Below are 16334 nucleotides of genomic sequence, written 5' to 3'. Positions count from 1 at the left end.
CCGCCTACTTACGGCTGGCTCCGGTCTGCAGAGGTACCCTTCTCACTCAACGTGACGGCACCACAACAAAACACAACAGAGCAGGAGGGGAGGAGCGAGGTGAGCGTGTAAGATAAGAGAGGAGCTGCTACTGTCGGTACAGACGCGGTCTTTACTTTTTCTCCGCTACATTCAGCACTTTTCTCCCGTGTCGTCAGAAAGTAAAGTATCGATCCCATAACACGATTGTCGATTCGATACCAATACCAACGTTAGTATCGATAATATCGATATTTGGATCGATCCGCCCACTACTACCAGCCACTGCAGGAAAAGTTCAGATCAGTTTAAGGAGTGACAACATGCGTTTCTTCTACATCGTGATCTCCTCGGTCTTCATCCAGCTGGTCTCTGGATCTGAAGGAGACCAAACAAATGACAGTCCTATAATAGGTAATACAAGCTGTTTATTTTAGATTAAAATGTTTGTTGAGTGCTACTTTAAATAGTTATGGGAAGCTGCAGTGTTCGTGTATTATTAGTCGAACAGACATGCAGACATTTGTAAACGACATGTAACAGGAATGTTTAGATTTTATTAATTTCTACAACTATTATTTTTGTGAGATTAAATGATTATAACTCATTATATGGTGCACTTTATTGTGTTGTGGATCTGATTATGATTTGATATAAATGCCATGTACGCATCACGTTATCACAATTTAATTCAAATATCAAAAACTGTATCCAGATCATTTTCTGTGATACTTCAAGTTGTAATCATGTTCATCCTGTTTGCTTTAATTATTCTTGAGATGTGTCAACATAGACATAGTCAACATAATTTGGAGTCTGGAGTAAATATAATTTAGAAAGACACACACCTGGGTCTGTAAGGGGTCATTTATTGTAGGATAAAAAAAAACTGTCTGTATTCAAATTGTGGCTACTGGCTATATACTGTATATCAATTAGGCATAACATTAAAACCACCTCCTTGTTTCTACACTCACCGTCCATTTTATCAGTTCCACTTACCATATAGAAGCACTTTGTATTTCATTCTCAGCACTACAGTCACACTGACATGGTGATGATGTGTTAGTGTGTGTTGTGCTGGTATGAGTGGATAAGACACAGCAATTTTTTTAAACACCTCACTGTCACTGCTGGACTGAGAATAGTCCACCAACCAAAATTATCCAGCCAACAGCGCCCTGTGGGCAGCGTCCCGTGTCCACTGATGAAGGTCTAGATAGAAGATGACCAACTCAAACAGCAGCAATAGATGTGCGATCGTCTCTGATTTTACATCTACAAGGTGGACCAACTAGGTAGAGTGTCATTGTCATTGTCACTGCAGTGCTGAGAATGATCCACCACCTAAATAATACCTGCTCTGTAGTGGTCCTGTGGGGGGTCCTGACCATTGAAAAACAGGGTGAAAGGGGGCTAAAAAAAGCATGCAGAGAAATGCAGATGGACTACAGTCAGTAATTGTAGAACTACAAAAATATGGTAAGTGGAGCTGATAAAATGGACAGTGAGTGTAGAAACAAGAAGGTGGTTTTGATGTTATGGCTGTTCGGTGTATATTCTTTAAGTGTTCCAAGTACCAGCGTAACCTTAATAATTTTAGAAGAAGTAGAAGAAGCTATTTAGGCTCTACAGAATACTGGAAAAAGCTTCTGAAAACGTATTTTAGTAAGAGATTTCAGTTTTTAATTTTTAATTCATTTTCAAAAAAACTTTAAAACCATGTTGGGTAAAAAAGGTGATTATTCATTTCAAATCAAATCCAAACAAAAAGTGAATAAAAAGGGCTAAGAATGCACTTTATTAATATGTGGACCAGAACATTTGTATGAATTGAAATTTATAAAGCGTTATTTTAGCAAAGACACAACTACCACACAACTTTGTATTAAAGTTGTGACAACCTTTCTTGACTTTGGAACACTATGGATATTTAGCACATAAATATGGGGCTGCTGCTTTTTTAAAGAAAATTAACTTAATTAAAATTTTGACTATTAACATTTTTATATTATAATTGGAGATGATTATAGCGTAAATAATAATACAGGTATGTCGATCAAAGGTGGGAAGTATCGAGTAAGAATCAGTATTAAGTAAAATTAATCAATGTACTGGTATAAACAAAAAGGCAGTCTGGAAAATCTAGTTCCAATTAAGTTCCCACCCTAATTAATACAGACACTTTTCTATTTCCCAAAAAAAATTAATGGATTTAAAAAAAAACAAAAAAACTTGACTGTTCTGCTATAGTAGTATTTCTACCCTATTGCTGTTTTCATTGTTCATTTCTAATGTACTTATATTACATAAGCTAAAAGCCATAGAATTACATTAGAATTGTGGAAAACATACGTACAAGAAGAGCTACAGTTTGCAAAGTTATTAATTTGAATGATTTGCATACAGTTACTATAAAATGTAATGTTTATTAACTGTGTGAGATTTTAAGGAGCTCTAGCACTGTATGGAATATGATGACAATGTAAATGCCTATTGATTATTGTAAGTACTGTTCTCTCTGTTTAGGAATTCTAGCCCAGGAGGCGTCTTTTCCAAAACCTGGGCAAAACTCTTACATTGCAGCTTCTTATGTAAAGTACCTGGAGTCAGCAGGCGCTCGAGTTGTTCCTGTAATGTGAGTTTAGGTTTTTATTGAATAGTATGTTAAAATAGTTTGAAGCTTTGCTGGCATGGTCTAGATTACCAGTTAGACACATTGCATATTGTGCATTGTATACACCGATCAGCCATAACATTAAAACCACCTCCTTGTTTCTACACTCACCGTCCATTTTATCAGCTCCACTTACCATATAGAAGCACTTTGTAGTTCTACAATTACTGACTGAAGAACAGGGTGAAAGCAGGCTAACAAAGCATATAGAGAAACAGATGGACTACAATGGTCAGGACCACCACAGAGCAGGTATTATTTAGGTGGTGGATCATTCTCAGCACTGCAGTGACACTGACATGGTGGTGGTGTTAGTGAGGTGTTTAAAAACTCCATCAGCATTGCAGTGTCTTATCCACTCATACCAGCACAACACACACTGTCACTGCTGGACTGAGAATAGTCCACCAACCAAAAACAAACAGCACCCCGTAGGCAGCATCCTGTGACCACTGATGAAGGTCTAGAAGATGACCAACTCAAACAGCAGCAATAGATGAGCGATCATCTCTGACTTTACATCTACAAGGTGGACCAACTAGGTAGAAGTGTCTAATAGAGTGGACAGTGAGTGGACACGGTATTTAAAAACTCCAGCAGCGCTGCTGTGTCTGATCCACTCATACCAGCACAACACACACTAACACACCACCACCATGTCAGTGTCACTGCAGTGCTGAGAATCATCCACCACCCAAATAATACCTACTCTGTGGTGGTCCTGACCATTAGAAACAAGGAGGTGGTTTTAATGTTATGGCTGATCGGTGTACTATTGTATATTAAAATGTGTAGATTCTGTAGAACATAAGCAATTACCATGGCTGTTACAGCTAAAAAAAAATTTCATGTGTTTAGGATTAATAGGACTGAAGATGAATACACCAACATCTTCAAATCTGTTAATGGGTGAGTGACTAAACCTCAGCAATGACTTTTTTATTCATTGCCACACATAAGCATTAGACTGTTTGTCCTCCTTTGTGTGGCTTTTCTTTACAGAATCCTTTTTCCTGGAGGTAGCGCCAACCTTAATACATCTGGTTATGCCAAAGCAGCTGACATATTCTACAAGCTTGCTCTAGAGGTAAGAACTTAAGTATTGGGGGACACCTAATTTCTGAAATCATGTGTTTCAGCCACGACAGTTGCTAACAGGTGTAAAAATCGATTACATTAAGAAAATGATATGCTTCCAAATTTGTAGCAATCGTTTAGGGACCACCATTTGCTGTTCCAGCATTACTGTCCCCATTTGCACAAAGCAAGGTCTATACAGACCTGAAAAAGCTTGAATAAAGAAATTCCACCAAACATATTTGAAATAACCTAGAACATCAATTGAGGTCTTTTTGACCAACATCAGTGCCCAGTCATACACATTTTTAAAAAATAAACAAGCATGGCCGCTCAGGTGGCGCAGTGGTAAAAACACATGCTGCAACCAGAGCTGGGATCTCCAATACATCGTATCGAATCTCAGCTCTGCCTTGCCGGCTGAGGCTGAGCGGTCACATGAACAACGATTGGCGGGACTAAGCCGGATATGGGTCTCTCTCTGTCAGACTGGTGCAATTACGACCTCTGCTGGCTGATTAGAGGCGCCTACACAGAGATGAGGAAAGAGTGTGTCTCTCCGTACACAACGCTAGGTGGCACAACACTCGTCAACGTGTGGGTGATAAGATGCATGCGGCTTGCTGCCCACGTGTCGGAGGGGGCGCGGGTTAGCTTCGATCTCCTCGGTCAGAGCAGGGATCGGCATAGGCGGAGAGGAAGCATGATGCAATTGGACGCTCTAAAGGGGGAGAAAAAGGGGAGAAAATGCATTAAAAAAAATAATTAAATAAATCTTGTGAGATGCCTTCTCCAAAGAGTGGCTGTTGCTATAGCTGAAAAGATCACATAGAGCTTACTCTATGTAATGTCCAACAAGCTCGTGGTCAAAGTGTCCAAATACATTTGGCCACATAGTGTACAAGGCAGTCCCATCCATTAGTGCACATGAGAATTAATGTGCAGCAGTCCTGTCAGTGTTATCAGCTGTATTTATGAGAAACAGTCAATGTCCGTGTCGCTCAGATAAAGAAGATTACTTTAAAAACACAACTGGCTGCAAATAGTTGGTCGAGAGTTAAGGACTTTGCTCAGGGACCCAGCAAAATAACGATGATGGGGCTTGAACCAAACGACCTTTAAATCAATAGTTTACTATATTAACCGCTGAGCTAACACTGTCCTGTTTGTTGTACGTGTGTTGACAGGCCAACGCAAAAGGAGATTATTTTCCTGTATGGGGGACGTGCTTGGGCTTTGAAAAGCTAATAAGTCTGACTAGTGGCAGGCGTTTGCTGTCCCGCACGAATACCAGTGGAGTTGCGTTACCCCTGACCTTTACAAAAGGTAACAATTGTTTACAGTATTTTTACCTTTAAGCTGCATTAGTACACAAAACTGAGTAGAGTGGTACCTCTAGATACGAGCTGTTCCACATACGAGCTTTTCGAGATCCGAGCCGAGGCTCGGACAAAATTTCTGCTCTAGATACGAGCCCAGATCCAAGATACGAGCCGGGCTGGAGCTTCGGGGACGCTACCGCTAGTTTGCGCTTCGGCGCAAGGGAGCCGTTTCAAAGGAATTTCCCAACTACTACTACTACTACTAGTACAGTACTCGCTCCCACAATCCTCGGTCCCACAGTCCTCTAGCATCCCCTCATCCCGTTCTTCTCATGGGTCCCAAGAAAGTAAGTGCAAGTGACAATGGCGAGAAGAAGAAGAGGATGATGTCGATTGAGTTAAAGCAAGAGATAATAGAAAAGCATGAGCAAGGCGTGCGTGTGATTGAACTCGCTAGGCTATACGACCGCAGTACGTCGACCATATGTACGATCTTGAAGCAAAAAGACACAATTAAAAGTGCTAGGCTAGCGAAAGGCACTACAATTATGTCGCAGTTAAGGTCGAATGTGCACGAAGAAATGGAGAAAATGTATTTTATACATTTTTCTTACTGTTTTTTATAAATTTTTCTTTTATTTATTTATTTTGTTATGTTTCATATGTTCATACATGTGTTTTTCTTAATTAAAAACGTGTATTTTTTCATAAACGAATTTTCTGGAACTAATTAAACTCGTATCTAGAGGTACCACTGTATTTAGCCAGGTCATCTAACACAACCTGACAGTCAGGCAAGTATGGCGTGTTCACAATTTGGTCAGGGTCACAGTGGGTCTGTTGCCAACCGGAAAATATCAGGTGCAAGAATACTATACTATACTGGACAGGGGTACCGGTCAATCGCAGCGCCAGTCAACACACGTACTCACCCAGCCAGGAGCAACCTATAGCATGCAGTCCTCCTTCCAAATGTGTTTGGTTACATTTGGGACAGTTAGTTACTGGTTACACATCTACATTTACATTTTTCGAAGCGACTTACAGTTATGACTGAACACAATTTTGAGCAATTGAGGGTTAAGGGCCTTGCTCAGGGACCCAACAGTGGCAACTTGGCGGTGGTGGGGTTTAAAATGGCAACCTTTTGATTACTAGTCCAGTACCTTAACCACTGAGCTCACTGCCCTGTTACACAAGGTTCATCAATTCAAGTCTTTAATATCAAACACAGTCATGGACAATTTTTTATCTCCAGTTCACCTTACTTGCATGTCTTTGGACTGTGGGAGGAAACCGGCGCTCCCGGAGGAAACCCAATACAAACTCCACACAGAAAGGACCCGGACCGCTCTACCTGGGAATCGAACCCAGGAAGTTCTGTTCAGAACTAAATGCAGGAGTTTACAGGTGTGCCGTAGAATAGGAGCGCAACTGTCCACTGTCAAGCAAGCGTTACATCACATTGGGTTTAGAGGCTGTTGTGCTATAAAATGCTGATTCTTGAGCAGCAGCTTCTTTATTGCATGGTAACCTCCACAACCATGGTGATGGAAAGCTTGCTAGACTGTGGAAAGTGTCAGCAATATGTAAACCTTTGACTCTTACTGTATGTTGTTCTGTTTAGATGCAAAAGACTGTCGGATGTTCAAGGACTTTCCTGCAGATCTGGTAGAATCACTGGGAAAAGAAGCACTAACAGAACACTCTCATCAATTTAGCGTCACTACTGAGGTATTACACCAACCGCAATGTTTCTGTTACAGCGCTGAGCTAAAGCAGTTACTATTTTTACCTCTGTAACTGCTCTACTTAGTGTCAGAAATTTTATCATCAGTACTTGAACTCCAAAAGTCGTTTGTATGAACGGCTACACAGAAACAGGTCTGGTAACACTTGGGCACAAGTCTGAAATACACTCAACAGGCACCCAGGTGGCGCAGCGGGATATTCCGCTTGCACACCAAGTTTCGAACCGAGGAGTTCAGAAACTCTGTGCTGGTGTTGCTGCTGGTCGACTGGGCGCCATCTAGTGGGTATAATTGGCAGTGCCTGCAGCAGATACTAATTGGCCACCGTATCTGCAGGGTGGGGGCCAGACTATGTGTGGGTGGGTGGGTCTTCATATGCTGTGTAAGGACCCTGATTGGCGGAAGAGACGCAGAATGCAGGGGTGAGAAGAGGAGGGCTGTACACGTGTCGGAAGAGGCGTGTGCAGTGACGTGCTCTCCTCGGATGCAATCCGGTATCTCTCAGCAGCGGAAGACATAATTGAGTGTGCTAAATCAGGAGGAAAATGGGGAGAAAATGCATAAAAAAAAGAAAAAAAAGAAATACACTTAACAGACACAGTGGCCAATTTGTGTCTGCTGCAGGCACTGCCAATTGTGCCTGCTGAATGGCGACCGGTAGCAAAGCCGAGATTCGAACCAGGGTTCAGTGAGGCACTTGAATGCTATGAGAAGGAAAAACTAAAAAATTGTCTGTTAGAATCTCAGCTCTGCAACCGGCAGGCTGGGCGCCTACACGAACAATGATTGGCTGTTGTCCCAGTGTGCCAGAGGGAATTCCTCATAACTGATGCAATTATAGGGCGGCACGGTGGCTAAGTGGGTAGCACTGTCGCCTCACAGCAAGAAGGTCCTGGGTTCGATCCCCAGGTGGGGCGGTCTGGGTCCTTTCTGTGCGGAGTTTGCATGTTCTCCCCGTGTCTGCGTGGGTTTTCTTCCGGAGACACTGAATTGCCCTATAGGTAAGTGTGCGAGTGTGTGTATGTATTTGTGTCTGCCCTGCGATGGACTGGCACTCTGTCCAGGGTATTACTGTGTGCCTTGCGCCCATTGAAAAGCTGGGATAGGCTCCAGTACAAACCCCCTTCACCTTCCCGTGACCCTGATTGGATAAGCGGTTAAGACAGTGAGTGAGTGAGTGCTGCAATTACGACCTCTGCTGGCTGAGTGATGGTGCCTGCACAGAGACGAGGGATGATGTGTAATCAGGGTGTGACTGTCCGTACACAAAGCTGATCCGCATATGAACTCATCTAGTGCAGGTGAAAAGATGCAGTCGGCTACTGCACAGGTCAGAGGGGGCGTGTGTTAGATCTCCTCCTCAACCAGGGTGGAGATCAACATCAGTAGAGAGGAAGCGTAATGCAGTCAGGTAATTAGATACAACTAAATTGGGAGATGCAAAAAAAAATGCAAAAAAAAATGTAAATAAATAAAATAATCTGATTGCTTCACATCCTTCATGTGCGTCAGGAAAATAAATAAATCCTTAAAATTAGTAATGTTTACAGCAGTGTGTGTCACGACCATGTATAATTCTGAATAACTAATATCACTGTTTAGGCCTTCAAATGGGGTTTTCTTTTCTTCTTTCATATTTCTATAGTCATTAAAATTTAATTTAGTCAAATTTAAACACATTTTCCCTGCCTTCATTGCTCTATAATGTTTTGTGATGTTTGCAACAATAAAGCTGTCTTTAAGCATTTATAGAGCTACTAATACATTGTTTATATTCGACCCAGAGTTTTAGTAAGTGTCAGAAGCTGAAAAAGTTTTACCGAATTCTGACTACCAGCACTGATGGTGAGAAGGAGTTTGTGTCCACAATGGAAGGTAAGATTGTGATTGGTCAGATATCATGGTTTCATGTTATCATATGTAGGTGCAGTTGTTACTGTAAGTAAAATTTTATGTCTTTACCATGCACACAGCATATTATCACCCGATCTACGCAACCCAGTGGCACCCAGAGAAGAACGCATTCGAGTGGACTCACCCGTACATCCCCCACTCACCCGCTGCCATCAAAACCACTTTCTATATGGCCCATTTTTTTGTCAATGAAGGTGAGGAAAACTTTTGTACTAAATTATGGCATACCTACAATTTTGCTAGCCCTTTCTTTTTAAAAGGTTGTATTTTAAAAGGCCAGCCATTTGAAATCACTTCCATGACTCCTTTTTTAAAGTGTGTCCAGTATTCTTTTTTTTTTTTTTTACTAGTTACCATTTTCTCTATTTGGTGGCAGCACTAGTTTATAGTGAAGGTCTGCTAAATTGTGGCCCTGCCTCGTTTTAGTTTAGGCAGTCTGCACTGAATGGTTCTAGTAAAACTCTAATAAAATAGGTCAGCATATCATCAGTGTTGCATTTGGGCGGCTATTTCAAGTAGGCACTTCTATGCGTTCTGGGTTGTGTTTAAGTAGCCATGAGACAGATTAGATTATTAGGGCACATTCACATGGGAAGCAGCAAAACCGCGAGCCTCGGTGCACACCGCCGCTTTGCTGACGTTCTACCACTCAAGTGCTGAGCAAAGTGCACCATGACACGAATCTGCATTTGTGTGAAATAACAGTCAAATCCACTCTTTAAGCATCCACATGTGTGTTTATCTGGATTTTCCACCGTTTTACTTTTAAACTTGTGTTATAGCTCGCGGTGCTGAGAAATTGTGAGAATCAGCTTATAAAACACTTTAAAATAAAAAAAGCTTAAATGTGACTTAATACTACTAAAAGAATGACACAGGAACACTAAACTTCTCTTAATTATTACTGCTCATAAGTTCTCTCCACTAATGAAATCCCTCGCTTGTTGTTTTAGTACAATTAGTCACGTTAAGCTTTGTTTGTGTGGCCTGAGTCGTTTTTACTATGTCATATCAAACAGTTCGTCTCATTGGAGGTTCTTTAAAAAGGTCAGTGGCAAACTGGGTCAAAGTTCAACCCCTGGGACAAAGTTCATGAACCCAACGCGGCAAAGTATGTGGTGCAACGCGGCAAAGTATGCGGTGCAGGGAAATGCAGGGAGAAGCTAAGCAGCACCGCCACACACCATTTTTCCCGGTTTTGCTGCTTTTCATGTGAATGCGCCCTAATACTACCCCAGTTTTCATAGACTGGTTTTGGACTTTCTATAATTTGATCCAGGGTGCTATAGTTGGACCAGGGTGCTATCGGCCGGCCAGGCATCAACACAGACATGATTGGCTATGTCTGGGGGGACGGTCAAAGCCCTGCGATGGTTATTCATGCCTTGTGCCCAGTGTTCGCAGGTGGAACCGAACCCGCTGTGACCAAGATAAAAAAAGAAATGAAATAATTTGATCCACAATCTGGACAGTCACTTTCAGACTTTCGCAATTGTATTTTCTTCTCTCTGTGATCTGTGGATCTGGTTTGCATACCAGACTTGGCACAGTTTTTACACCGGATGCCCTGATGCAGACCTTACTTTTATCCAGGCTTGGGACTGGCACCGAGAGCGCATTGATAAGTGCACCTCCCACTAGCTAGGCTGTTTCGGCCATTCACCCTTCCCCTTGGACATAAGCAAAACATGTCCATGCAGATGCCTGACCGGCGGATTCGAAACAAATGCTCTTTGCAGATGCACAACATTCCAGATTCCATGCTATGGAAAGCCCTCCCTTCCCATCACACTACAAAGAAAAGTGTCCATTTATACAGGAGTCCAAATAAACACAAGTTTTGCAATTAAAAGCAATTATTTATTTATTATTAATATTTTTTTTTACAAAAAGTACCATTATAGTAAATAACATTAGTGATAGAAAAATACATTTGCTGTGATAAACAATGTTGGGTCCATTGCCCACCCCTAGTTCCTATAGAAAACACGATTTGCCAGTGCTGCACCTTACTCTCCATGCCAGTGACCACCTCCAAACTCAAATGTTACATGGGCGCTCGGGTGGCGCAGCGGTAAAATGCGCTAGCCCATCAGAGCTGACATCTCAAATCTGGGAGTATAAATCTGACCGCCGGGCACCCATGCGGAAAATGACTGGATCGTCTACTTCGATTAAGACCTCTTGTGGCTTATCGATGGCGCCCACACGGAGACGAGGGATAATGGAGATTGGTGCGTGACTCTCCGTGCGCAATACGGATCTCCATAAGAACCCACCTCGTGCAGCTGAAAAACAGTGGTCAGCTATTACACACTGTGATAGTCACAGTCCTCCCGGGTCAGAGTGAAGGTCAGGAGCACTAGATGAAGTGAAATGATTAAGTCATTTTATAATGAACCAATTATACGGAAACCCTTATAACCAAATTATAAGGAAAATTGGGAGAAATGCATTAAAAACATGTTATGAGCGATATGAGAATGTCTGTTTACCTGGTTGTTCTCAGTAATATAATGTATGAATTGTTCTTAACTTATATTTTGCTTTTTACTTCTTTCTTAAACAGCTAAAAAAAATCTTCACAAATTTAGCAGTGACGAGGAGAAGCAGAAGGCTTTAATCTATAACTACAAACCCACCTACACTGGAAAGAAGTCTGTATTCGAACAGAAATACTATTTTAAATAGTCTGTTTTCTTCTGTTTATAGCCATTTTAACACTATAGAACAAAGGAAATTATTTTAATGATGATTCTTTGAAAAACACTTACAAAATAGTACACAATAAACAGATTCTGTCCTTGCAAGTGTTAGCTGTCATACTGGTGTCGGCTATTTAGTATCAATGAATCTAATAAAAAAAAACCTTGTTGCAAGCAAATCAGTCGAATTTTTTAAGGCATTTTGGAAGACAGTTTGGATTCCGTGTTTATGTGGATGATCTGGGTCAAAACCATATTCACGACATAAAAAAATAATTGATTTATTCATGGTCAGGGCAGCCCAAAATAATATATGTACAGCATGTTAACATACTGCACATCGATTCCCCTCCCGGTTTAAACTAGAGAGAGCCAGTAAACATAGAATTGCTGTTAAGCTACATGATTTCAGAAGTCAATATTGTAATGCCAGATAAACTCTTGACTATAAACTTCACAGCGAGCACCTAATGCCGGAATTTTCTAACTACCTTTAATTTGAATTAGGTGTTTACTAGTATAAGGTTAACTGCATGAGTGGTGTACTTGGGCTGGGATAAATACAGTTGGAAGATAAAGTTGGCATTTTTTTGTAATTCACATTTCAGCAATATTGTTTGATTTGGGACAGACTAACATGTTCTGTAGAAACCAATAACATACGTATAATTGCACTTTACACTGATCAGCCATAACATTAAAACCACCTCCTTGTTTCTACACTCATTGTCCATTTTATCAGCTCCACTTTGTAGGTCTACAATTCCTGACTGTAGTCCATCTGTTTCTCTACATACTTTTTTAGCCTGCTTTCACCCTGTTCTTCAATGGTCAGGACCCCCACAGGACCACTACAGAGCAGGTATTATTTAGGTGGTGGATCATTCTCAGCACTGCAGTGACATTGACATGGTGGTGGTGTGTTAGTGTGTGTTGTGCTGGTATGAGTGGATCAGACACAGCAATTCTGCTGGACTTTTTAAATACTGTGTCCACTGACTGTCCACTCTATTAGACACTACTACCTAGTTGGTCCACCTTGTAGATGTACAGTCAGAGACGATCGCTGATCTATTGCTGCTGTTTGAGTTGGTCATCTTCTAGACCTTCATCAGTGGTCACAGGATGCTGCCCACGGGGCGCTGTTGGCTGAACATTTTTGGTTGGTGGACTATTCTCAGTCCAGCAGTGACAGTGAGGTGTTTAAAAACTCCATCAGCGCTGCTGTGTCTGATCCACTCATACCAGCACAACACACACTAACACACCACCACCATGTCAGTGTCACTGCAGTGCTGAGAATGATCCACCACCCAAATAATACCTGCTGTGTAGTGGTCCTGACCATTAAAAAACAGCATGAAAGGGGGCTAACAAACATCTAGAGAAACAGATGGACTACAGTCAGTAATTGTAGAACTATAAAGTGCTTTTATATGGTAAGTGGAGCTGATAAAATGGACAGTGTGTGTAGAAACATGGAGGTGGTTTTAATGTTATGGCTGATGGGTGTATGTCTATTAAACACAGTGTGGGATTTGCAGTCTGAGCTGAAACTTGTGTGAGGCATTGTAGCCTAGGCTTAAGGTACTGGACTAGTAATCAGAAGGTCGCTGGTTTAAGACCCACCACTGCCAGGTTGCTGTGCAAGGCCCTTAACCCTCAATTGCTCAGACTGTATACCGTCACACTACTTTAAGTCGCTTTGGATAAAGGCGTCTGCTAAATGCCGAAAATGTAAATGCATTGAGTGGAATGACTTTTCTGCAAGTTAGGTCAAACAATAAGACTTTCAAACAATAAGACCATATATGAGATGTGATACCAACCCAGATGTGGGTTGTAAAAGTAACTTGCCTGCCTTTTATGAGGAAAAAAGTGTCGACATAAAAAAATCTCAATCAAAACAAATAAAAGAACCGTTCAAATATTCAAAAAAAAAGAGCCAAACGAACCTTTAGACGTAGGTGTCAATCATCCACAACAAAACAAGTTGTCTATAATAATGGAAATTCAGTACTGTTACTATTCTCTGTATAAGTGGGTATCCTGCAAAGGTCATACCAAGAGCACAATATGCATTGCTGATGAAGATTAAAGACATCCCAGCAGTTAACAAAAGTTCTAAAGAAATCTCTTGAACCATAAGTCAACCATAAGAAAAAACAATGAACAAAAATGCTGGTAGTAAAAATATGTCCAAAAGGCAACCTGGACCTTTTACAGTTTGAGAGAATGTTTTGTAAATAGATGAGGTGAGTGTTTTTGACAGAAATATATAAGGAACAAAAAGGCAGTGCACACCAAAACCTAAACCACATCCTAACTGAAGCATGGTGTGAGGAGTTCCATGGTTTGAGGCAGTTTTGCTGCTTCAGCCCCAGGTCTGGAAAGCTTGTAATCGTTTACGATATTTGCTGCAAATAAGATAAGTTGCTGCAGCCAAACATCAGGGTAGTGTTTCATAGCCTAAAGTTTTCTGCAACAATAACCCAAAATTTGGGTTTAAGTATGGCCAAGTCAGTGTTCAGATCTAAACTCAATTGAGATACTCTAACCTGAAGAGGGCTGTTAATGTTAATAAAGAAAAATCAACCCAGAATGGTGGCGCAGTGGTAAAACATGTTAGCACACCAGAGCTGACATCTCCAGCTTGCAAGTTCGAATCTCAGCTGTGCTAGCAGCAGGCTGGAGATTTCTCATAATTGCTGCAATTACGACCTCTGCTGGCTGAATGATGGCGCCTGAACAGAGTCGAGGGATAATGGAGATCAGTGCATGACTCAATGTGCGATACAGATCTCCATATGAACACGACTGGTGATGGTGAAAAGAAGAGGTCGTTCATTGTAAAAGTTCATTGTTAGAAGGGGGATGTGTTTGTTACGGCCCTCCTGGGTTAGAAGTGGAGGCCCGCAGCAGTAGTGGCAGCAAAATGCAATAAGGTAATTGTATATGACTAGATTGGGGAAAGAAATTGGGGAATATATATATATATATATTTTTTTTTTTCTCCCAAATTTCTTACATACATATACGTACTGTACATACACACATGAGGGATCTTCAAAAAGTTTCCACACTTCTATATTATCATTGAAAATGGTGAGAGTGGGAGGAGTAGTAATTGGTCGTATCTGAGAGACACTGGACGCTTAAAGAAGCTTAAAGGGGAAGAAGATCATATTTCATATCATATCGAATCATATTTTCATGTGATTATGATGCAGTGGCACATCAGTGGCTACGCTCTCAACCAAAAACATTTGTTGCTGATAGCATTAAAAAGTTGGTATGAAGCTGGGAAAAATACATTAGAAGGTGACTATGTAGAAAAGTGATGTCATTTATTTTTAAATTTCTTAATAAATTGAGTTTAAAAAAGTGTGGAAAATTTTTGAAGAACCCTCGTACTTATACAACACCTAGCGTGTGTGTGTGTGTGTGTGTGTGTGTATACATACTAGGTGTTGTACAAGTTTTATCAGCAGCTGCCAGTTAGTGAATACAAGGGTTTCCACGCCTTTTCCAAGCTGGACTGTGAAGGATATTGAATTAACGTGTTGTTAATTAAGACCTGGCTATAATTTTTGCCTGTGTGTTATTAGTTTACACAGAACTACAATATTTGTGACTTGGAGGACAATTAGACCACATTTTCAAAACTTTTCATCTTTCAAACCATTTAAGGCAGTTATTTGAATGCAAAATTCTGTATATCAGTAACTCACATACTATATAATGTGCACGCTGGATTATATATACAAACGTGATGCATGAAGTGCAATATTAAATGATAATTTCTGAACATTTAAAAATACTGTTTCAAAATTCTTAACATAGATAACAAAGTTTTCAAGTAAATATAAACACAGTGACTGCAGCTTTAGTGGTGTGCAATATCCTACATTTCTAAAGCTTCACATTGGTCCATTTCAATAATCTCATTCACTTTATATGGGCATGTGTGGAATATTATGCCATCATATATTAACGTATTTTAAACCCTTAGCCAAACCAAACATCTGCAATCATCTTTCATTTCATCCAGTCATCTTAAAACCCCAGAAAACAGCTGGACAAGGTCCGGTATTGTCATTCTTCATAAATTAGTATTAAATTACCTTATTTTCACATACATTTATGTGACATTTTCTTCTGTACCAGAGATCAGGCAGAGGCTAGCCCACTGTGATTGGCCGAGTTCTCAGCGCAGGTTGTTCAGATTGGCTAAATGTTCTCTGAGTCTTTGTGGCTGGCTGAAAGCTTCATATGGGGGACAGTGCCTGTCTTTGTGATTGGCTTAGTTCTGGATGCCAAACGTCTATGATGAAGATAAGCCTGTAGCTTTCCGCTTCCTGCCAGACCTCATGCTCGAACGAGTCGTCAAATATCAATACTTTCCCCTCTTTCCACTCCCTGTAGAAACACACAAACAGATATGAATTTGATAGTTCCATTAGAGATTAAAGAAGCAACATCAATAAATAATGTATGAACATGTTTACATTTAGTAACTGGAAAAGATTTAATCTATAATTCTATGATTCCTGTATACCCAGAATTAGATTAGGGCTGGCTCGATACCACTTTTTTATGTCCGATACCGATACTGCAATTTGAGTATCTGCCGATGCCGATACCAATCCGATACCGTCATTACTCCTCTCAAACAACTAAGCAGTAATAATACATGTCTCAATGCACCATGCTTAAACTAGCTATCTAAATAACAATGCTCACACTGTGAAACAAATATTCTAAAGGAATAAATACAGAACCTACAACATCACACTCATGCAAAACTGCTGTTTTTATTTTAACTTTTACACACAGAACATTTAGCAGCATTTCTGGCTTGTTTAACAGC

General features: G+C 40.7%; 2 protein-coding genes across 3 annotated transcripts in view; one reads left to right on the top strand and one right to left on the bottom strand.

Annotated features, from left to right (window-relative positions):
* Nucleotides 1-94: 94 nt before the first annotated feature.
* Nucleotides 95-11643, top strand: ggh (gamma-glutamyl hydrolase (conjugase, folylpolygammaglutamyl hydrolase)). Its single transcript, XM_062994032.1, has 9 exons — nucleotides 95-432; nucleotides 2548-2656; nucleotides 3554-3604; nucleotides 3698-3782; nucleotides 4960-5098; nucleotides 6722-6828; nucleotides 8630-8720; nucleotides 8819-8953; nucleotides 11329-11643. The coding sequence occupies exons 1-9, from the start codon at nucleotides 342-344 to the stop codon at nucleotides 11448-11450; spliced, it is 930 nt and encodes a 309-aa protein (XP_062850102.1). The 5' UTR covers nucleotides 95-341; the 3' UTR covers nucleotides 11451-11643.
* A 1327-nt stretch (nucleotides 11644-12970) lies between these two features.
* Nucleotides 12971-16334, bottom strand: part of unm_hu7910 (un-named hu7910) — a 74510-nt gene continuing 71146 nt past the window's right edge. For both annotated transcript variants that reach the window (XM_062994030.1, XM_062994031.1), the window contains exon 22: nucleotides 12971-15883. In XM_062994030.1, coding sequence (XP_062850100.1) covers nucleotides 15733-15883 — 151 coding nt within the window. In that variant the 3' untranslated portion in view covers nucleotides 12971-15732. The remainder of the gene's footprint in view (nucleotides 15884-16334) is intronic.

Source organism: Trichomycterus rosablanca, chromosome 4 (genome assembly GCF_030014385.1).
Source record: "Trichomycterus rosablanca isolate fTriRos1 chromosome 4, fTriRos1.hap1, whole genome shotgun sequence".
Classification (NCBI taxonomy): Eukaryota; Metazoa; Chordata; class Actinopteri; order Siluriformes; family Trichomycteridae; genus Trichomycterus; species Trichomycterus rosablanca.
The sequence above is the reverse complement of the archived record's forward strand: the minus strand, read 5'-3'. Positions and strand labels throughout refer to the sequence as shown.